This window comes from Gallinula chloropus (assembly GCF_964237585.1).
Source record: "Gallinula chloropus genome assembly, chromosome: Z".
Classification (NCBI taxonomy): domain Eukaryota; kingdom Metazoa; phylum Chordata; class Aves; order Gruiformes; family Rallidae; genus Gallinula; species Gallinula chloropus.
In genome coordinates, this window is record NC_140089.1 from 8725890 (window position 1) to 8750572 (window position 24683).

At 39.8% G+C, this 24683-nt stretch overlaps 1 protein-coding gene across 1 annotated transcript in view; it reads right to left on the bottom strand.

The window, feature by feature from the left end:
* Window positions 1–9637: 9637 nt before the first annotated feature.
* MSH3 (mutS homolog 3) overlaps window positions 9638–24683 on the bottom strand; it is a gene marked incomplete at its 5' end in the record, with an annotated part of 111482 nt that continues 96436 nt past the window's right edge. The window contains 4 exons of the mRNA XM_084278982.1: window positions 9638–10092; window positions 13125–13299; window positions 15472–15601; window positions 15805–15991. Coding sequence (XP_084135108.1) covers window positions 9984–10092; window positions 13125–13299; window positions 15472–15601; window positions 15805–15991 — 601 coding nt within the window. The 3' untranslated portion in view covers window positions 9638–9983. The remainder of the gene's footprint in view (window positions 10093–13124; window positions 13300–15471; window positions 15602–15804; window positions 15992–24683) is intronic.

Here is a 24683-nt window from a genome sequence, read left to right on the forward strand (position 1 = left end):
CGGTGGGGAGACCTGCACCGCAGAAGGGAGAGGGGCCACGGTCACTGGCTGTCCCGGGAAGGGGAGAGGAGGAAGCAGGTCCCTGGCCCCTGGCTCCAGAAGGACACCCTCCCAGCTCCCCAAGCCCCACAGCCCACCCCATGGCCACCCCATAGCCACGATTCCTCACACGGCTCACCTCCAATGCCAAAAGCACACCACACAGTGTCCAGCTGCCTCAGCCAGGCAGGGCTGGGGAAACACACCGCACGGCTCTTGAACGGGCACCAAAGCTGCCAATGGCAGACTCCAAAACACCCAGAGAAGCCTGGCTCGAGCCTCCACACCTCGCAGGCACGCTCAGTGGGAGTCCAGGCACGAGCCAGACTGAGCCAGGCTCTGCCGGTGCCCCAAGAGAACCACCCAGCGACGTGACGTCACATCCCGCTGCTTGCTGGCATCACAGTGGGCCTCCTGCTCCTGGCGATCTTGCACAGGGTGGCACTGGCCCCTGTGCGGATTGAAAATGTCATTTCCATGCTCCTGGAACTTGGAATATGGCAACACGTTTGATCAGAAGCACAAATAGTCCAGGGCTGACCTAGCTGAGGCCAGACAGATGAGAAGAAGCCATCAGCAATCTTTGCTGCCTAAGAAGCCGCGTTGGGGGGAAACTCAAACAGAAGGCAGACTGTGCACTGGAAAAAGTCTTGGGTTTGGCATTTTTCCCTACCTGAAGCTGATGCTCATACTGGGTTGGAAGGGACCTTTAAAGGTCCTCTAGTCCACCCGCCCTGCAGGAAGCAGGGACATCTTGCCTAGATCAGGTTGCTCAGAGACCTTGAGTATCTCCTGGGACTGAGCCTTCACTACCTCCCTGGGCAAGCTGGTCCAGTGATGTAACACCCTCATTCTAAAGAACATTTTCCTAATTTCCAACTTGTATCTACCTTGTCCTGGTAGTGCCCACCACACTCCCTCCTAAAGAACAATCGTCTGCGTGGGGCTCAGCTCTCAGCTGGGGCAAAACCAAGACAGCACCTCTTAGTGATTTCTGGCCTGCTGCTGGCTTTCATGAGCACCACTGAGAAGCTGTACAAGCCTCTAAGGAGACAGGACCATGCAAGATAGTTAAGCTCTCCTGTACCTATCAGCCAAGACAATTCCTGCTCTGCTAAATGCATGGTAGGAGGCTGGAGGCGTGAAGGAAGGAGATGTTGCATGTTTCCTCTTCAAGCACAGCTCTGAGGGAACACAGTTTAGCGTTCACACTGAGATTGTCTCCTCGGGGTTTTAGCAGCCTCAGGAATTTGCATTACACATCGCTGCCACAGGCACTTTCTCCTCTCCTCCAAGACCGTGGCTGTGTCCAAGCCTAGTGAAGAGCCCACCTGCTCAGTGCTTAATAGAAAGCTCTTGTAGGAGCAGCATCCCCCATTCACTAACACATGACATGGGTCTGCTCAGTCGCCTTCAGAGTTCCTCTGCTCCTTTCTCACAGCAACAGTGGGCTGATTCCCTCCTCAGTGCAGGGCAGTTACATTGGTATGTTAGCAGACAGTTTCACTGTGAGGTCTGTTAGGAAAGTGAGGAAGTGAGTGGGGTTTAAAAAAAAAAAAAAAAAGAATATGTACTTTCAGTAAGTGCTTGACAAAGCAGCTATCTGTGGTGCCAAAAGACAATGGACAGGAAATGGAAGGGAAAGTTTTAAAATTATTAGTAGTGATCACAGAGATCTGTCAAACAAGCTAAGGGAAACTGATGTGCAGCACTGGGCCACTCACTATCAACGTGCCTCGAGGCTTAGCGGATATAAAACTGAAACACCAAGTGAAGTCGAGACTTGAAAAATCTAATTTCAGATATTCACAGAATCCTAGAAGAGTTCTGGTTGGAAGGACTCCAAAGCCTATCTAGTCCCAACCTCCTGTCACAGGCAGGGAGATCCTCCACTAGCCCAGGTTGCCCCAAAGCCCCATCCAACCTGGTCTTGAATACTGCCTGGGAGGAGACATCCCTCCACAGCTTCTCTGGGCAGCCTGCGCCAGGGCCTCCCCTCACAGGGAGTTATTTCTGCCTCATATCTAATATAAATGCTCCCTCCTTCAGCTTAAGGCCGTTCTCCATTGTCCTCTCTATTACAGTCCCTCATAACCAGTCCCTCTCCAGCTGTCCTGTAGCCCCTTCAGGTACTGGAAGGCTACAATTCCCTTGCTTTATCACCATGGTGTTGAAATGAAGTATTAAAGGATTACCATATAAAGGTGGAGGAGGAGTCAAAATGCCTCTCCCTATCATTCTCTTTCCTACATTCCAAAAATGCAGAAGGAAGAAATTATTAAATGTGTAAATTGAAAACAAAGCTATGCAGACAATGCTAGCTGGGATTTTGTAAAACACAGGGGAAATAAAACAATTCCTAACCTAGAATCTAAATCGACCCTCACTAGAGTGTCTGGGAACATTTTTAAAGGGCCCTGAAGATAAAGCTTTTAGAACTGAGGATGTGCTGAGAAACTGCAGGTAGCACTAAACCCACTCACCCTGGCAAGATGCAAGGAGATGTGTGGTCCAGCATTTCCCAGTCTGTAGGAAGAGATCCTTGCAGGCAAGCATCTTGTTTACTGTGTGCCTGGTCTCATCAAGCCTGCATCTGATTATGAGGCATGTGGACAGGTCTTCACAGAAATTGGGGTAGAGAGGAGAGACTGCAGGACACGCTGGCCTGAAGAACAGCACAATGAAGGAATGTATGGAAGCATTCTTACATTAAAGCATTGGGAATATAAAATCCAGAGCAATGTCGTAGCCTCCGCTGAAATGCCTGGTTATCAGAGGGAGGAGGAATTAGCTGTAAGGTGCTGCTGTACAGAGGAAAGTTTAAATTCAGGGACAAGGGGCTATTTTATTTTTGTTGAACACCCTCTGTCTCCATCAGGAGGAAGGAAAATTATTGGCAATGATGGATGAGATCGTTGTAGCACATACCAGCTGAGAAACAACCGGTGAACATGAAGAACATACTGCAAAGCCTGTTAGAACTGTTACATGGAGTAAGACTGTGATTAAAGGAAATTGGGCAGCAATGGTGGTGAGGATGTTAGTATGCAAAGGTGCCTTGGAGAGACCCAAAGAGGAATTACAGTCCTGTTTAGGATCATAGACTCACAGAATCATTTTGGCTGGAAAAGATCTTTGAGGTCAAGAATGAAAACTCTGTGGGAGTGGATAAAATGTGAGCATACCTGCTGCCTGTGTGCCACACATCACTTGGGAAACAGGTGGAGATTTTTTCCCAGCTGTTGGGTACAGAGGGGAAGGAAAACTACAGCTGCTCATCCTGCTGGCTTGTGGGACATAACACAGGCTCAAGCTGAACTTACCATTGGCCACAGGCTTGAACTTAATTGCTCCTGAAAACAGAGTGTCAAAGGCTTACACAGTTTTAGATTGCAAATTAATTAAAGGATTAGCAGGGCTTTATTTTTCTATGTGGAAGCTATTGAAAATATGAATTTGCATAGATGATCAGCTGGTTTAATATAGCTAATTATTGCATTAATGCAGTCTTTGCTTAAGTAAAGTACTGCAAATAGAGCGCAGTATATGGAGATGCCTTCAGTGAGCCAAAATTAAATGACATTAACTCAAAGTATGCACAAGACATAACTAAGGAGAACATAAACATCACAGATACCAACCAGCTGGGAAGAGGGGAAGTCTCCCTGGACACTATGCTTCTTGCAATGTGACAATCTTAATAGCTGGGAGCATTCCAGCTATTCCAGCTGGAAAAGCCAGCTCAACGTACCTTGGTGTTGTGTACTTGGCTTTCTTAAAACTTAGTTACTTAGGAGTTTTGAAAAAAAATCCCAAATTACAAGCCTTATCACTCCCTGGAGATATGCTTTTTGAATAGGCTGACTTAAACTCTGACAAAAACGCTGTTTCAAGGTCTTCTCCTTAAACATCCCCCCCACTTCCCTCTTTGCTTGCTCTCACTGAAGCACTTGTTTTTCCAGTGATTGCAATAGAGAAGTTTGAGGCACACAGGGGGGCTGACAAGCTGCCTGTTAGCACATCCAAGTAGAGATCTAAGGAACGATCTTTAGCCTTTTCACTGCTAAATAAATATTTGCCCTGTGTGGTGTTGTCCCCTGTGGTGGATCAACTAGAGAACAGACCTTTTCCCTTCTCCTTTCCTCTACAGCAGTGGGAACCTCAGCTGACTAAACAACCCAGTCCTCCGAGGGCACAAGCCTGGTCCTCCTGTCCCGCTGGATCCCGCAGGGAAGGGACATTGGCATTCCCCCACCCACAGCCCCCCTACTCCCAAGTGATGTTGTCCAGCCAGAGGACCAGGGCCCTGGGAGAGGTTGAGGGTCCTACTCAGCCATGTAAAGGCAAACGCCAGTCCCCCACCCTGACAGACCTACCAGCAAAAGGAGGTCCCGTATGGCAAATTCAGTGGTACCTGCCTCTAGCCGTGAGCATCACGGTGCTGTCATTTCCCCTTCCCCAAACTGAGAACTAAAAACATGTGCTCACACAATACACCAGTCACTCTGAAATGCTCTAAGGTGACAGTCAATTTCTAATGCTTTACGCAGAGGGGAATATGCAAAGAGAAATATTTCAGTATGTAGGCAGAAGGAAAAGCTCAGCACTTGACTGAAACTTTTTATTTTGTGTTACATAAGAGTGAGATAATTATATCTAGTAATCTTCCTGGTATTCAGGACACCGAGTTTTAAGTCACCCTGGATATTTGGATTATTGTAAGTAAAAAACAATGTTGATTTCTACTTCTTTATTGCAGATTGTTTATTTAAATTTTGCTGTGTTTTCCAATCCCTTCTTTCCCAGGAATCACCGATTGCCACAAACAGAGACCCAAACATTAAAAATACATTTAAATCAGAAGTATTTTTCATTTTTGTTACTAGGGGCATCTACCAGTATTTTAAATAAAAATTACCTCATTTTATAATACCCCCAAAATATTATTAACTTAGAAGGAAACATCTGGAAGGAAGGCAGTCAAAATTTTAAAAATTCCTTGCAAGTTCAAAAATATATATTTGAAAAGTCTGCCTTTTAATGAAAATTATATAAATATTTATTTAAAAGACAGGTTAACCCCCATATTTCAGGGCTGAACTTCATTCTGTGATGACCCTGTGCAGGGCTGAGGATGGAATTAAAACGCCTTCTCCATCATGAGTGATGAGAACACCTCTGTGTGTGACCCACAGAGAGAAGAGGGGCCATCAAACTTATCTCCCTGCCCTCCCTTGATGGCTTAGTTCATCCTCCACAAGCTGCGATGTCAATGACATGAATCCTATGACCAGGCACCACCTCCATCTCCCTGTGACTACTTTGGGCAAGATGCTCTTGATCACACCTCTGAAGGAAAGATACTGCTTGTAGTCTGAGTGCTGGCCATCCACAGCAACAGCACAAGAGCTCACTGCAGCACTCAGCCTTGGGCAAGCTCTCTTCACCTTATGTCTTCTACCTATAGCCAAAGCATCAAACCAGTGCCTGCTCACTCCGTTTCCTATTGCTGTTCTTAGAATTTTTCCTAGATTTCTGTATTTGTCTTTATCTTGCTCACCCTTTATTTCCCCTGAATAGTATCTTAGGTCTTGTCATCCTTTTCTTTACAGCTCATTTATGACTTAATCCAGTTTAGTCTCGGACAAATAGATTATTTCACAATTAATAGCATGACCTGCAAGGACTCACATCTTACAAAACAAGATGTTTCAGAAATTCTTCTTTTTTTTTAATTAAGAGAACATCCTTTGCTTCCTACTTGTCTTTACGGCCAGGCAAGGAGAAAAATCTATAATGTAATTAAGGAAGTCATCAAGCTTGTGCATCAGTAGCTGAGGAAGAAACTAATCTACGGTTCAAGGGAAGGATTTCCACACCAAGTGTGCTTAGCCATGTACAGTGACAAATGAAGCATTGTCAAAGTGAGCAGAGTTCTATAATTTTGGTAAGAGAATTTTTAGTACAGGACTGTACCAAGCTGGGTAAATCCAGAGCTTCTCCTAAGCAGAGCTACAAAACAAGGACCGTCAACAGCGCTGGACCGATGTGGTTCTAAGACCCAAATAAGTGGTCTCACAGCTGAATCTTATGCTTACCTACCAGCTGGACTGGTAGGTCCCCCAGAACTGAATTGGGATTTAACAAACATTTGATTTGGGTTCAAGTGTCAAGGATTTTGCAGGGAGGTGTGAGGGAGGCTTTGAAAACAGAAGGGAAAATGATGCTGTGATGGTAAATTTCCGCTTGCTGTGGCCTTTGCGTTTAGGAACAATTAAAAGGTGATGAGAAGCATCCAGTCCATTCATGGGCTGTAAAACTGGAGAGGGGGAAGAGGCAGAGGGCTCAGACTTACATTTCAGATTGCTGTCCAAGACTGGCAGTGCTGGTGCTAAGATTTTGAAGGAGACTGCAGTGGCCACCTGGGGTGAGAGTGGGGAGGAGGCCCTCCAACAGCCATTCTAGCAGTGTGATCCAGATTCTGGAGCAGCGTCCTACTTCTCTCAGTGCAATGCAATCTACCAAACTCTTATCTCCCTATGAAACATGCACTTATGTCAGACCTGCAAGAAGTTCAAATAACTGAGTTAAATTCTCACTGAATTTTACATATAGTAGAAATATTTGGATGCTTTGCTTTCCCACAGATTTGAATAAATAATACTTTCATTGCAGTGAACAGACTTAACTGCAATACCTGACTCAGATGACATTTCAGTGATCTTTAAATTCATTTATACGGGTTGTAAACTTATGTGGTAGGTAAATTAATGTAATTTCTATAAATACTTCTGGAAAACTTTGTGATACATGGGAAAATCCTCTTGAGAGTTACTTCAGTGAAAGGCACTGTATGCCAGTAAGAAAGGTAATTGCTACTGGTAATGTGTTTTACTTTGGGTATTCTATAATTACGTTCTTACATAACCAAACACAAAAAGGCAGTGACAAGTGTACCCAGCCCTCTCTCGCCTTCTCTTCCATCAAAACCATCTACCAGTTTTTGTTGCTAACCTGTGGCACTGCGGTTTCTAAAGGCAATAACATTCCAGACAAGATGCACAAAGGCATTAAAATTTATATTTCAAGAGCAGGGGAGAGGAAACAGTGGGAAAGCCTAAGGGAGTGATAAATACTTCAGGAAACCAGGTAAAAGCCATCAAGTGCTAAAGTCTTTCAGGGGGACCATACCTTTATGTATAGTACAAATCTGTATTTTTCACATCAGTATTACATCTTACTGATGTCAGTAACATGCTGGCACAGGCAGGAGGAGACAACACTGTGCAGGTTCCCAAAAATATTCATATTTTGACAAAGATATTTAGACATTCTTTTCTTGAAGGCGACCTCCAGAAGAGCACGAATTCCCACTACAACCAAGCATGTTCTGTGTATGGATCACTCTTCTTTAGTCTTGCAGCTGCCAGCATGAAAGATCCAAACTTGCTGACTCAGCACTGGGACAAAAGGTTTATTTCTCTGGTTTAAAAACTGGGCACATGTTTAGGATTGTACCACCTACCAAAAACCGTACTTCAAACTGTCTTTATGATGAAACTTAGTGCGCTGGAATTGAAAAGAAGAAAGGAGAAAAAAAGGAAAACACAAAAGAGGCTTCTCATCTTTCCATCTCTTAGAACTCCTGCTATGACAGACACGTAAGTCCCAGCTTACAACAGCAAAAAAATATGGAAAAAAACCCCAAACCTCCTACAAAATTAATGCCTTTGCAGGTTTTCCAGCAAGCCTTTGTTTCTTTATATCCCTCTAGTGTTCTGTGCTAACAAAGGCCAAGGAATGTCTGTCTGGCTGCCTGTCTAGACTACACCTAATCTCATGCTCTGCAAATGTACCCAAGTGAGGTCTGAACGCGTCACATCCCAGAGTCATCACACTCACGTGGCACTCACCCTGCTAATGAGGGTGGCTGCTCCACGTCATCAGAAGAAGCTCTAGATGAAGTGGCACTGTACTGTGTCATTCATTACAGATGTATCCTAAAATCAGCAGCAAACACATGTAACAATAGTACACCATCTCTTCATAGTGCATCCTCAAATGGTTGTAACTTTTTACCTATCTGCTAGGAATCAGCAGCGAATAAAACAGTGGCTTTAACAATTAGCCTGCACATCTAGAAATAAACCTTACTGGGATAGCAAGATAAACTCTGTTCTTGAACTGAGCAGGGCTAAATTCAGAAGTTATTTCTAATACGATCGCAGGCATTAAGAGAAAAGCCTGCTGTAATTGCTTTGCTCTTGATAGTATGAAGGGGCCAGTAATAACATGTCCATTTCTCCATCCTTAATTGTATTCCTCAATTCTTTTCAGACTTCATACAGGTGTAGTGGGTATTTTTTTCCTTGTCAGAGGCACAGTTTGAATGCTCCCCTGAGGGTAAAGAGAGTCTCACTAAAGGCACATTTAGCACATATGGGAATTCAGTAATGGCTTATTTATTCTCTTTGAAGACTGTGGTCACAAGTCCTGAGTTCCAATGCACCACAGCTGTGTGCATTAATAATAGAGTATTACACTCATTGTGCTTCACAACATGTGGCAAAGCTAAAAACACTTGGGCAACAACACCTTAAAAAACTGCTTCCTTCTTCAGCTCTTCTGATTTACATCAATACACCACACACTCCAGAAGCAGATGCTTGTATTAAATAGATGCTGCTATTTGAAGCAGACAAACTATATATTTTTTTTAATTATGCTTTGTCATCTGAACTATCAGGAAAAAATCTTTGGTGCAGGTTAGCAATTGTTTTTCACAGGTAAAAAAAATTACAAGCTTTTCTGCATGAAGTTCTCTATATTGGAAAGGCTAATTCAATCCCATGTGATATCACTACTTCATCTTCATCTGACATGCATTATTTAGAAAAAAAAATAAACTGAAAAAAATTAGAAAGGTTCAGCTGTCTCCAAGATTATAAAACCTCATTTCATCAAGACTATAAAAAAGACTAAAATAAAGACTATATTTTATTTAATTTCTTTCCACTTTTTTTTTTTTTTAAAACACAACAAAGTATTTACCAAGTTTTAAGTGTCTGGACATCACTGTCCACTTTCATAGCAAGTGGTTATGTTTATAAAGGAAAATCATTTGGATATCACACTCAAAATTCAAAAAACATCATTTCTGTTTTTAAACATGTTTCCCAGCTTTACTCTGCATTTGACAGAGCAGAGGGGATGTCAGTTGCATAGTTTGAATTGCCTTTTTCACCTCATCTTATGGTACTCCAACATTATTTAGGGTATGTCAGTCCTCAGACCATGCCAATATCAGAAGCTGAAAAAGAAGCAGGTATGCATAAGAATGAAGAGGAAAACCAGTCAATGTGTGTTTTGTGCTGCTGCTTTGAGAACTACTAGTTGCACCATCTCTCCTATCCAGCCACACGCTGTCCGTAATTCATGGTGCATGTTAGAGGGTGATCTACAAAACCAGTGATTTTTAAATGCATTAATACTAGAACAAACAAACCAAAAAAGTCTCTTTATGGCAGTCATTTACCAGTTGCACAGCAGTATAGCATAGTCAAGACTCAGCTACATTTTTGCAACACAGAGGGATTTTTATAGAAATTGAAATGTGATAAATTTAAAAGACATTATTTTATTTAAAAATATTTGCCAAATTATTTATCAACGTAATTTTTCTCTTGTTTTCTAAACATATTAGAAACCAAATCCAATGCCACTAGACATTTTGCATTAAAGGAAAAGGGTGAAAACACTTCAGGGAGGAAATGTGGAGTGAGAAAGATACAATCAGGAAGTGGGTGTGGAGCATCATATCACAATGCATCATCTCTTATCTCTCAAAAGGCAGAAAAGTCAGCTTAATGCACCTATAATCTGTTTGTCTTCAGATCTGTATTTTGCATCCCCAATATTTTCAATCTTTAAGCATGATTTGAAGACTAAAAACTGTCCTTTCTTTCATCTTCAGGTTCACACATACTTCTCCATTTCTGTAGTTCCTGAGAATCATTTATCTGCCATACTTCAGCAAAGCACTTTAGCCTTTTCCTGGAAAAAAGGGGGGTGGGGGGCAAACAAATATCAGTCAGAATGTGGAAGTATTTTTAAATTAAACACATCAAACCTTGAAAGCCCTATAGTCTTATGCAAAATTTTATACACAGTCAAAACCAGCAGTTTGCACAGTTTAAAATGTTATGTGATCTTTAAACAATTAGTTAACATTTCCAAACATATTTATTCCAGCTCTGTCAGTCAACAATTTAATTTTATAGCTAACTTCAGAGCACTAGAAACACTGATGAGATGAAATAGAACACTGAGCAAGAGCAAAGGCAACAAACAGCATTGTAGTTTGCACTGTTTAATTTTCAGCATTCAATTCCAACAAATGTGCATTAGTAGAACCATAAAGAGATATTTTCAATATAAATGAGTAGACACATCCTTCTGTGTTCTTTTTTTAATACTTTTTGATTTAAAAAGAGCTAACACAAATAACAACAGGATGTTTAAAATAGGTTAATACATTCCTGATGACAAAGATGTCAAGACTGGATGGAATTACACAGTGGATTTTCTTAAATAAAATGAATGTGTTTTAAAAACTAAGACAAGACAGCTAGCCTGTGGGTATTGTTACACCACAAGTATACTGCTACAAAGAGTTTTATTCCCAAGTTCATGATAATTTTTATTTCCTACCACTGATATGTCATACCAAATTCTGAATTTGTTAATGCCTCTTTTGAGGAGAAGGTATAGGAAAATACTCTGGCATTTAGATGACATCATGGTAATAAGGGAAAATAAACAGGAATATACAAAAGCAAGTATTTCTATAATGACCTACACAGGAGAACTGGAAAAATTAATACAATCATTTATACTCTTTGAAGTCATTGGACATAATAGTTGTTTGTTGGGATTTTTTTTTACTTTGTCATTGACTTGAGCTCCAGGTTTATACAGCTGCATGAAGTTCCCTACAAAGTGTGTGCAAAAGGTCTCCAGTGAAGGAATAACCTGCTACAGGTCAAATCTGATGAATTACCAACTGATGTGCCTTGGATGTCCCTTGTCCCTCACCCCCTGTGTAGCTCACTGTCCTTAAAGGGAGAAGAGAAAGCGTCAATCACATGGTGTAAGCTAGTCTCAGAGGCAGCAGGTTACCCACATCTGATGGACTGACCCCAGCCCCCATCCTCTTGTGTTGCTGGGGGAAGAGGGAGAGAAATGGGGGGTGGAGTTGAGCCTGGGAAGATGGGAGGGGTGGGTTTTTTAAGATTTGGTTTGATTTCTCATTACCCTGCCCTGTTTCAGTTGGGTAATAAATAGGTGCATTTTATTCCATGTTGAGTCTGTTGTGCCCTTGATGCTGATTGTGGAATGGTCTCTCCCTGTCCTCACCTCACTTCTGAGACTCTCATTATATCTCCTCTCCCCTGCCTAGCTGAGAAGGGGAGTGACAGAGCGACTTTGGTGGGTGTCTGGCCTCCAGCCAGGGCCAAACCACCACAAGTACAGAAGCAAATTCTATACCAAAATCTAAAATAGAGACAATCGCTTACCTACCTATTCAAAAGCTGAACAACTGGGCACAATTAAGTCCCTTAATTAAAACTGGCTGGTCAGCCCTCATGCTACCCCTCCATGGGCACTGTAAATCAATCTTCTAATGACATCACTGGATAGTAGTTTTACTGCCCACAGGTTGGAGACACACTAGAACTCTGTGCCCTGTCCAAGTAATATGCTAGCATGATTTTCACAGAACAAAGTAATACAAGCTAAATGTACATATAGTATTATTTTGCATCTTAATTTTATTACACAGTAACACTACCCTTCCAGCTCATACTCTCACCTTTCTGGAAAACATTTTTTTTCCTTGATTTTAGAACCCCACATAACAACAGAGTCAAGTCACTGCTAGTAATTTGTTGTTTTACTTTTGTCAATTATGGGCTATTATTTCCAATTAACAGAAGCCACCACATTATTTTTCCCACAAACTGTCATGTATCATCAAAAGAATTATTTTGCTTTTTGAAAAAGGGATAAAAACTGGTGTTAAGCACTAAGCACTGTTCAGTTTCAAAAGAACTGCTTGCACCTACAAATAATTAGTACTCAAAATTTTCTCATACAAAATTACTCTGTCAGGATTAGTTACAACCACCAGGCAACAAGGATGTTAATTTATTATATTCCTGAAGGTTTACTGATAGGACTGCCACTGAAAATAACAATAACAAAAAATTCAGTGGAAATTAATATGAATGCTAGCACATACTTATATCTAAACTATATATATAATGTTACAGGTTTTACAGAGGTGATACTATTTGATACACATAGGAATTTTCATAACTAGTCTCTGTATAAAGTGCATAAGCTCCTAAATGAAAAGTGGTTAGCAGAAAGATATTAAAACCCCCATACTTTCAGTAAATTTTTGTGTGTTGTGTCGGAGGAGGTAAACAAAATAAATTATAAATTATTAATACTTAAAATAAATCATAAATACTTATTTTTTTAAGTTAAACTGAAGAATATTCATCTATACTGTATTATGCAAATACAAGTTCCACGGAGAATAATATCCTTTCTAAATTAAATATATTAATATTTTCAGTATCACTGGTAGAAGAGAAGGGATATTAGATGTGAGTTATATTCTAAATATTAAATATATGTTTAAATATTTTCTCTGAAAACAGAGAAAATACATACATGAAAGCATATGTTACGTATTTAGCATAAGAAAAAAAAACCCAGTTTATTCCTAATGTTAGCTCAACATGCATTTAGTTTTTTCCAATCTTGTTTCAGAGAGCAGCAATTAACCTCTGACATAGTATCTACCTTTTAAATCTAAAGCTTTGATTGAAAGAGATAGCACGATTTCCCTAAGATTTTTTTTTTTTGAGGTTTGTTTCACTGTCTTCCCTGAAAAGTAGAGGAGGGTAGCTGAAGTAGTTCTTACTGTACATTTTTTAATGCATACTGTGTGAAATGTTCTTAAATTCATAGCTGAATATTCATTGAGGAGAGGCAAAAATCACAATTGTTCTGACCTTTTCATATTCACTATCCTCTCCAACTCCTTTGATTTGTGAGCTGCCTTCTTCAAGATTTCTTCAGGAAGATCTGCCAGTTTGGCAACATTTAGCCCATAACTCCTTGCAGAGACTCCTTTAGTGATTTGATAAAGGAAAGTGATAAATTCAGGATTCTCTTCATGTTCAAATCCTAAAAAATAAAACCAAAATGAGAAACTACTATGTTAATAAAACACAGCAGACCAAAGACTGAAATGACAAAGACTGTGGTCTCATTGCCATTCATGCTTCAGGTATGATTTATTCTGTTTTACCTACCCATTGTGAGAATGAAAAAACTCTTAAATAGATGTTTACCTGGTGTCTTTTTTAGCAGACTTATCTCTGTGTGTCAAAAACTGTACGTCAAACTGATTAATTATGTTGCAACTGGGACACTCCATCTCATGTCTGCTAAGCAATGACAGTGTCAGTAACCTATCAGTCAAGAAGTCCATAACCACACCTCATTAAAAAGCTTCCTGCCTACCAGGAAGCTGAAAGCCATAAAAAATGCTTAGAAAAAAATACAGGTTGGGATGGTGGATCCTCTGCTAGGGGTTTTTCTACAGGATGAAAAGGTACAAATGTAAAAGACATCATTATAGGTCCTATGACTCCTTCCTTTTCCTCTTAAGACATCCTTGTTGCAACTCTGCACAAGCCAGGCCTTGTGTAAAGACCAGAAACTCTACAACATCATTCACTACCATTCACTTTTCTGTTTTAAGATTGCAAGATTTTGGAACAATGGACATTTCCATAACTGATAATGACTCAAGGTGAATTGAGTGATCTAAGTCAAAGATTGGGAAAAAAAGTGCCATAAAACTCACCTTAAATGAAACAATTAAAATGTTAAGACAACAGAAGCTAAAGTTATAGAGTAAGAAACACGAATGCATTTTTGCTTACAGGCTATTGTGTCTTTCTGTAGCAAAACTGTAAAGACTACATATAACCTGAAGGTTCAGGTAAAATAACATTTAAGGTAGAAATGCTGAAGCAGGACATAAACATGAAATAAGACAAAGTGAAACATAAATGATAGGGCTTTGTGGACACAGCTGTTAAGGACTAGTAAGTACTGAATGTTGGTAACATCTCAGTTGTATGATGGGATCAGAGATCAACACTCCAGTTAATGAACTTTGTGAGCAAAGGACATGCTGATGCTCGTATCAATTCTTAAATATTCCTAAGAAGAATTCAGGCAACAGGCCAATAGTAGGCAAAGCAGGAAAACCAGAATACAAGCAGAATTGTCAAGCACCTGATTAAACCTGATACATCGAGAAAAAGAAAAAAAAGCAAAGGTATGGAGGGAATTCCTACATCACAAATCTGTTCTAAGTTTGGATGCCATGTGAGTAAGACACATGTAGTGGATAAACCCTGTGTGAATTTTCAAAAGGTATTTGACAAGAGCCCTGCATCAAACGCTCTTCTGAAAACTAAGCAGCCATAATCTAAAAGGGATGCCTTTGCATTTGTATATAATTGGTTAAAAGATAGGAAACTTACAGTAACAGTCAGTTCTCACCATGAAGGGTGATCATCACTGCAGTTAGAGAGGCTCAAGGTACGTGTCAAACAAGGAAAAGGGCTAAGCAGAGAGCTGACAAACTTTACTGAAAATACTAATTCAGAGCAACAGTGACAAGCATAAATGCTGCAACTCTTCTGCCTGGCAAGAGCAGAACTGGATGCGATTATGATCAGCAATCTACAAAATTAGGCATGGCACAGACAGGAAGAACAAAGATTATTCCTCTGCCTCTTCCAAGTCAAAGAACTGGGACCACCAGGTGAAGCTACATGTTGTTTCAAAAGAGTTTCAAAACAAACAAGAGGAAGTTGTTCTTCACACAATGCAGTGAAAACTGCTTACACAATAGGATGAAGATGCCAAAAGTACACATGCACACACAAAGAAACTAGACAACCTTGGTGAAAATAATAAAAATCAGAAAACCATCTAGCTCTTGAAGCCCCCTAAAGAGCAAATGTTTGCAGACAGTGAGATCTTCTAGAGAAAGAGTTAACACACATTTGATCCCTAATCCCTCCTCCTTAATCCTTTGTATTTGTCTACTGTGAGTTACCAAGCTGGGTGATTCTTTTATCTGACCCAGGTTACTGATTCTTGTATTAAATGTGAAAGAGAAATGGTTGTACAGTTTTCAAGTCCTCCAAAATTTCTGTATAGGCTGATATTCTAGTGAATTTGAACATGTAACTTTCATGTTGAGGTTTAAATTACACTTCTACAGTTTCTGCCTACACCTGTTGTGTGAAAACCTCAGATGGATTTATACTGTACCTTTTTGTTCAGCACTTTCCTCCTCATTCACCAAGAAAGCCATGTGGTAATTACCAACTTTGTCTGGATACATCTTCTCTAGCTCACAAACCGAAGGATAGTGAGTGACAAACAGTGTCAGTGACTCCACCTACAACAACGAGGTAAGGCATGTAAGAAGGCTTGGCTTAACACAGTTATAAAACACAACACTGGTATCCTCTATCCATGCCCCTTTGCTCTGAGTCTAGACATGCTACATTTCTACAAGGAAACAGGCATCATGTCCAGTTCAGCCTAACATGGTACAGGCTGAAAAAGCATTCACAACCACATGTCAGATCAAACACTTACAACTCTAATGAAATGTTCCAGTGTAGCATAAGCAATAGCAATTCCATCATGTGTGCTAGTTCCTCTTCCCAATTCATCCAAAATTACTAGTGATCTTGAAGTTGCTTTTCTTATTATCTCAGCAGTATCTGTCAGTTCTTCCATAAAAGTACTTCGACCTTTGTAAATGTTGTCTGCTGCACCCATTCTGCATTGAGATTCAAAACAGATCAATTTATTAACTTCAAATAAATGCCAGATAATGTTGGGGAAAAAAAAAAAAAACAAACCTTCTTATAATGAAACCATTTTATTATAAATGTCATGTTGCTGATCCAAGCAGAGCAGTAAAACTCAGGCAGAACATTCACCTTCCAGAACAAGCTACTGCTTAGGAAAAAAAGCTGCAAGAGTACATGCTGCAGATGTGAGGTTACTCTAAAAGAGTGAAAGATCTATCCATGTACCATTAATAAAATATTCATGTACCATTAATAAAGGCTTGCCTGCATTCTCCAAGACTATACTGACCCTATGGGCCTCTGTAGGAACAGCAGAGAATTTTTCTGGGCCATCAGTAATCTAAGTCCCAAGGTAAATCTGTAGACAGGAATCTCAGCATACCATGTCAACTATAGGAATTAGAGGAAAAAGATGAGGTAGACAAGGGGGTATTTCTTATCATGCAATTCTTCTACCTTCACAAACAGTAGAAGGCAGCCTGTTCTCCTAAAAAGGACCCTGGGAATTCATACCATTCAGCTCACTAGAAGGATAACAGCAAATGTAGCAGTGAAAACAAATTTTACTTCTTTGGTTTAGTGTGACCATGTAATTTGCATGTTTTATAAATGCCTACAAGACCTGAAAGTGTCAGATATTAGAATCTCCATGTAGTGATAAAGTGGACACTCAAGGTGACAGGGTATTTAAGCATCCAAACAGATACAGAAGCTAGTTTCTTCAGGCTGTAACAATATAACAATGATTTCCCCTACTTACACAGGTACACAATCTTACTAGCATGTTTAAACATGTTTAAGAGAAACATTTCTCTCCTCATCCTTTTACACAACTGTCCCTGAACTCAATGGTCTCCAAGCAGGTGAGCTTCTCTTACGCTCTGTACACACACACATGCAAACTCAGACACACAAATTCCTTCACGTTTCATACAGGTCTTTTAGCACTGTTTCAAGTCAGATTCTATCTCAAATCATGAAACAGTTTTCACCTCAGAAACCGACTGTTAATCCACCCTGTTCTTCTCTTCTGCAGCTTTCCTAACCTATTCAATTAATACGCTTTCTAACTGGCAGAAAGAATTTCCTTTTCCCTCATATGCTTTTCAATTACATTAACCACACTACAATACCACTTCTGAGATAGGTTATCATTAGCAATCCACGGAGTACAGCTGCAATAACGGATTTGTTCACTCTCATCAGCCAACAGTATAGTTACATACAAACCTCATTGATTTAAGGAAAGCTGACTCTTGGGCTTAACATATCACATTTTCAAATATAACAGCTGGCCACAACAGTGTTTAAAGCCAATCAAAACCTTTAAAGAGAATCCCAAGACAGCCTTTTTTTCCTCAATCTTTTGCTGCATCTCTCTAATGTAATCGCTTCTGTTGCCTACAGAAGCACTAACAAGATACTCATAATTTTATGGGGATCTCTGATTGCCAAGAGTAACTGGCTACAAATAGGCTGGACACATTAAAATTATGATTTCTGTAGGTTCTCTGGTTCCTGCCCTGGAAATTTTGTATGGTGTCACGTGTAACTCCATGACATGTGAATCTTGTGATGAACTGATCTTGGTTGGAGATGGGCAGGGCATTACCATACAATGAGCAAACTGCATTTCAGTAGTATTTGAGTATGCACTTAAGATTGCAGATGTAGTAGGTATATTCCAACATTACTATGCTTATGACTATTAATTACAAATAAATTTACCAGAACAGCAAATACTTTTCATGTCCAAACAGTCTCTGGCTCCATAATGGGCAACTTCAACTTCATTTACAACCCTAGCATTATTACAATGTAATTTTTATTTGGCTTTTCATTACAGAGAGAACATCTAACAGGCTGTCTTTTCTGAACTTAGCATGATTACACTCAGAGTTCTCATTTCTATTTTTCTCTTGGATTGCATCAGATCCATAGAGCCCTCAAAATCATTTAGCCATTTTGCATCTTATCTGCATTCAGGAAAATAATTTTCAGAACTTCCTCACTAAATGCTCAAGATACAAACAGAAATTAGTATTATCGTTCTCTTGTTCTTAACAACAGCTGCAAAAGAAGATTTCTTTTCAGCATCTTGAAACATTCAAATCCAACTCAGGCTCATCTACAGATTTAAAAAAAAAACCAAAACAGTATGTTTCTCAATGATATAAAACCTCTGAAATATCTTCCTTTGAAAATGGATAAAATTGTTCTTTCTGCCTGTGCCCTTGACACTAGAAGGAAGAATCACACTTGTTTTTCAAATGTATCTCGTCAATAATTTTATCCAAAAAAAGTAAGAATAAATATTTTAATGTGGACGTCTGCATTTATCAAACTAACAGTTAATATGCAGCAAGGCATTGCTCCAACTGTGTGTTATTCCTGATCTAATGAAGTTTTTGATACAAAACACCTATTGCTTAAACATTTCTTCAGGTTTAAAACAGCCACTATAAATCCCACTACGGTGGGATTCAGTCGCTTTCAATTTACATTTAAATGTAGCTTGCCTCAAATGTTTTTATACATCAAAACATTAAACTTTCTCCTGATGTTCAGTAGAATGAAGATGATTTACCACTGTTAGCAGCTATTTTACTGTTAATGCCTGGGTGCTATCCCAGTGAACTTTTAGGGTAAAAATGCAAAGAGAAATGTTATAGATACTCAGCCTTAAAGCTGTCACCCCTTAAATCATCTTGTTTGTCTGCCTTTTTTCATTTGTTTTACATAGGGTCCTAAATGAAGTCTCCAAGCCTCACTTTTGCTGGCACCCTGCCTCCAATGGGGTCAGATATTTTTCTGACTTTTATATGTACACAAAAATAACTATTTGATTACATTTTAATACTGCATTCACCCTAACAATATGTCTGGTGACAATACAGTGGGATATGAGAAGAGGTATGAGTCATCCCTGAGTGATGCAGTCATGTTATGCACTGCATAATATTTATTTTCTTCCTTCTCTTAACTGAACACCCCCCCCTCCACCCAAAAGAAAAACCAACAAACCAACAAAACACAAACATGCACAGGAAAATGAAGTTTACAAGAGAGTAAGGCAATCACAACAGCAAACCATCAGAGCAGGAACAATACCACCCAGCCCCACCACCTCTGCTCTATTTGTCAGCACACCAGCTGCTGGAAGCAGTGACAGTTAATACGAAAACTTCAATTTCTGCTATGGAATTTCTACTGTCTATGTTCAGAAAAATTACTGCATTCTGCCCATGACAAGTGTGCAGATATCCAATGTGGAGAGTGCCTCTTTAGTGCTGGCAAGAGATTCATCACTCCTCAGCAAATGCAATTTGGCTAGAAACCACTTTTTATAATGTCTCTTTGACAGCCAACCAAATTTCATAAAATTAAAAGCTCTTCTTCTTACAATGTTCAACACATCTATTATGTAACAGGAAAAAAAAAGGGAGGAAGCATTATCTCTTTTCATTGCTAGGTTTCAAGTGGTAAAGATTCTTGTCTATAAACTCAGAGAAAACAACAGGGAAGCAATGTTTCCAAAAATTAATTTTGGTGGGATAAGTTAGATGATATGCAGCAGCACCAGCCAGCTTTATACAAACCAGCTAGTACAACATGCTTAACCTGCATGTGACCCCTTAGAGAGAAAGACACAGATTTCCTCATCCTACACTTGCATCATTCAAAGGGTGCTTTTTCTAATCTGCTCTCCTGAGTCAATGCCTGCACATAGTACTGACCTTCTCCAGTGCCAGTGTTCATCATTGTAGGAAGTTATCCAGTGATATTTTGTCCTAGGAGGCTCTGGAGATGTAAGGAATCTTTTTAATGATACAAGCTATGATGTCACTAGAATTAAATAGTAACTTTTTAACTTTTTTCCTTGCAGCTGAAGAATTTTTATGCAGTTAGTATCCATTTAGACCTGCTCTCAACAGGCAGGAACTAATATCCCTGAACTGCGTGGCCCTAAAAGTCACCTCCAAGTCTGGTGCTCTCAAGCTTTTGATCAGCTAGAAACATCTGAGGGCTTTGAGAGTCACCCCTAAAGAGCTGTTTAGAAGGAGAAAATGTAAATTGAGGCCATGGAGGCCTTCCTGTAGCTCCTTCTCACAGCATCCTGCTCTCAAAATACCAAAGTGTCCTGGAGACAGGGAAGACTTGCAGGCTTGATGACTACCAGTAGCACAAACCAACAGAATAACACAAAACCTTATTTTGGAGCAGAGCAGAGAAGGCTCCCAGAGAACTGCAGCTGCCCTGTGCAGCAGTCCAGGGGTGAACGTGATGACTTGTAGCTTCAAACTGAAACTGCCCTAGGGTGAGAGAAGGAGGGGGTGGGGTGGGGATGTGAGGGGGTGGGATGGGAGGAATTCCCTAGCAGAAAAATTAATCTGAAATCCAGACACTTCCAGTTAAGGTTTTTTTCCACGCTGCCTTTCAAAAGAAGTTATCTAACATGCTATTGGTGGGGTTGATTATAAAATTAAGAGCACTGTGTGGACCTCAGGTATCGTATTATTTGTTTCTGTTGGGACAAATCCCTCACAGTGCTTGTGAAAACCACCACACAGCCCAAGGGCTCCCAATGGTAACAAAAAGCAACTACATAGCACTGAATAAATCCCAGAAAACAAGACTGCAAACCCATTCCTAAAGCCTTATTTACATACCATTGGCAAAATCCTGATGCTATTTATTAACTATAAAATACTTAAAGCTGAAAAATAAATTTATATGAGATGTAGAAATATGCATTTGACTTCAACAGTTTATCTAAAATACTTACTGGAGAAAGGAAACCTAGTGCCTGTTACAGAAGAATAAACCTGATTGGTATAGAATCTCTACACAGTGCCTCTGTCATTTTCAGGTGAAAGTATTCCGGTTTCCAGCTATGGTTTACCTTCCCTGGGATCAGAACTGAAGCCAGGCTTCATCTCAGGATGCACTCAAAGTTAAATTATTTATTCAACCAGAACAATTAACATTAAAATAAAATTACTCTTTTCTCTGAGAATATCTTAAATGTAAAGTGTAGAATAGCACTCTCTCAACACCAACAAACTCCTGTGATTCAAGAACATTGAGAAAAACAAAATAAATCCATAAGATGAATTTACAATTCTACTCAATCCCTCTCACAAAAACCCCCTTCAAAATACAATTTTAAAGTTGACTGTATTTGAACAGGAATTATTAAAATAACTAGCTTGCAGAAGAAAGGACAACCTTGTGTAGATCCAGGCCTGGAGGTTGGTGGCCCTGCCTGTGGCAGGGGGGTTGGAGCTCTATGATCCTTGGGGTCCCTTCCAACCCAGACCATTCTATGATTCTATGATTAGATGGGGTCTTGCCTTAGAGGTAATCCTATTCCTTCTCTAGTTCTCTACAACATTAACACCCTACAGTTACTACTTTTCTTTTTTTTTTTAAGATCTCATGAACACTGCTTGTATCCTTTCATCTTTTGCAGAAGACACTCTAACCAGCTGAAGTGTCTGCAGAAAACAAATGCCTGTGAAAGTGGGAGCACTATCTGAAGATGATGTTCATGAGAACAGAAACACTTGGTACTGGTCCTGACATGAACAGAGGAACACAACGGTAAGATAAATCCTCTGCCACTGAACCAGGTTATTGACTTTCTGCTAGGCACCTAGCAAACAACACTTACTGAGACTTCACTGGTTAGAAATGAAAAGTAAGTTTGCAAACAGGTCTGCCAAGAAAATGAAAACAGGCATCCAAATCAGAGGATTGGCAGGCTGACTACTCTGTGTCCTTTCCTACTGTGGTACCAAGAATCCCAAACACCTTTAACCAGAACAATTGTTCAGTTTTGCCCACAAAAGAAATTTGAAACCCTGAGTATCTTAGAAAGACTCCAACTGCTAACCAGAACTTAACAGTGTTTAGTATAAAAGTAGCCCAACTTGGATATCCTAACTTCTGGCTACTTGCCACATACAATGAAAATTTATCAAGTAATTCTTTAGAAGATAGCATCTGCAAATTTCTAACTGTTCACTGGCAAGAAACTAATGCTTCACACTCCCCCACAGGGTACTGGTAAATCATTCACTTCATTTCCATGAACCTCTTACTGATTCAAACTAAAACCTGACAATTAAGAACAGTAATTTACAGAGCTGTGATTACAGAATTTAAAATTATAAGAAAAAATCCTTATCCTAATCATTGTTATCAGGAGTTTTTATTTTTGTATTATTCATGGACAACTTCTAAGAAGCAAATGTGTGCAAAGTTGCGTGGATGGCAATGTAGGAAATCAGTGATGTTACCTTATTTAGAACAGTTGTTGAAAAGCCTGACAGAACACATTATACATTTAATGTGAAATACATTTTTATTTTGTAAGTTATTGTAGACACATGGTATTCTCAGTCTCTGACAAATTAGTGAAAGCCTAAGATCACTAGGGATACACACTTTGTACTATCCTGGAAAGAAAAGTAAGTCCAAAGTCATTTTAATACTCAGTTTCATAGCATTTTGTAACCTTTTCCTTTGTCCCCCATATCACTAGGTAATTGAAATAGTCAACACAAGTAATCACTTAAATCCTCATTACCTTATAGACCTGGCCAACAGAGGCATGCTGCACAGGCAAGCACCCCGGAATGTTAAAAGAGATGTATCTAACAGGACTGGCTTTCAAGATGTGAACTGCATTGCTTTACTTGCTGAAAACCAGAGGACAGAAAAACATCCGTGGATTGCATTTAATAATTTGAAAGCTGAATTCACCTCAACAGACTGAATGGGACTCAGGTGGGACTGAGTTCAAAAGACACAATGCTGCTCTAGTCAGTACAGTCACTAAATGAGAAGAAGTTACTAATATCCTCTCATTTCTAATGCTTTACAAGGCAATAGAAATTCAGTTGTTCTTAGAATCACAGCATCAGACTGGTTTGGGTTGGAAGGGACCTCAAAACACATCTATTTCTAATCCCCTGCTAAGTAACCCAGGGTGCCCAAAGCCCCATCCAGCCTGGCCTTGAACCCTGCCAGGGATCCAGGGGCAGCCACAGCTTCTCTGGGCAGCCTGCGCCAGGCTCAGGCTCACAGGGAAGGATTTCTTCCTTCTATCTAATCTAAATCTACTCTGTTTTAGTTTAAAACCATTACCCTTTGTGCTATCACTACTTGCCCTTGTAAGCTTTCTTCCAAAAGCTTACGTTACACTAATTAGTGAAGAACACCCAAGAAAGTTATTCTCCAAAATTCAGCAATGATACCCTCAATAATAAAAGAACTCCTCAAAAATACCTGTCACCTAAGGAACATAAATTACACACAGTTAATCCAGCAGATTTCTGCTTAATTCTAAATCTTTCCATTGTATTTTAAAACTGGACTTGCTTGAGTGAGTTCACTTTGTCCATCCCACATTACACACAACCTTACAGGAGCTGGCTCTCAAGGCACAAGAGTCAAGCCCTCAGAGGAACAGGGAGTCTGGTAGCAGAAGGAGGATGCAATAGCTTAAATTCCACGCTCAAACATGCCAAACACATCAATAGATTGCTTTCCACAGGTCCATCAGCTTTTACATTTACTCAAACACAGAACTAAGCATTTCTTTTTCTTGCCCTGAGTGAGAAAGCTATGACTTGTTCCTGTACAGAGGCACCAAACTGAGGTTTCCCTACTGCAGTGTCTCCTGAGGGACAGATCTGCCAGCACTGACAGAGAGCACAGCAGAAGGCCAGTGCAAGGTGGAGAAGTTTATGAAAGCTGCATTAAGCAACTGAAGCTCCAAACAAGTTTACCCCAATTTTCCTACAGGAAACCATTAACACTGTATAAATGTTGTTGATGGTCACAAGGGAAAGAACAGATTAAGAGTACAATCATTTTGCTGAAGGTTAAATTACAAGCAGAGATATCCAAATTAGGGTGTTCACTTGTGAGCTGACAATATTAGCCCAAAGAAGCTGAAAAAATGGAGACAAAGAAAAACTCATCCCTAAAATATGCACAGGTTTACACTTGCTACTCTTGGATTCCAGGGAGGGAACTCGAGGTAATTAAGTTAATGTGCATATGTAGCTGAAGGATTGAGGCCAAGGGGGGATTAAAAGGCAGAAACTATAGCAACAGACTAGGGACAACAGCTGAAGTATTCAGTGCAAGTGAACTTTTCCCCTTTAAACCTGTGGATGCTATGGAAAATCCAATTCGAATTGTGACTAGGTTAAATCATAGCAGGGGAGAGTTTTAGAAAGATAAATACCACTGTTCAGTGTCAGAGTTTCAACTTGACTGTAAGAGAGCTGGTCAGCTTCACAGTCAAATTTTTGTTTGTCCCCCCTCCCCCCTGCCCACACAATACTATCACAGGGAAAGCCTTTCAATCCCTATCACTAATACTGCAATAAGCAACAGAAGTTGTTTCATAAATCTCACTTTATGTTTAAATAACTGTCTTTTATTAACTTAAATGGATTTTCAAGCCTGATTTAAAATGCTGCAAACAAAACAGATGTTTTTATTAATAATTTTATCAAATGAAAGTTACATAAGCCAAAGACTGTTTTGTTAAATATTATTACATGTATATGAAATATAATCCTAACATTGGAGATGCATGTTACTATGAAATGACCAGACATGAAGCTAAATTATCTAGAA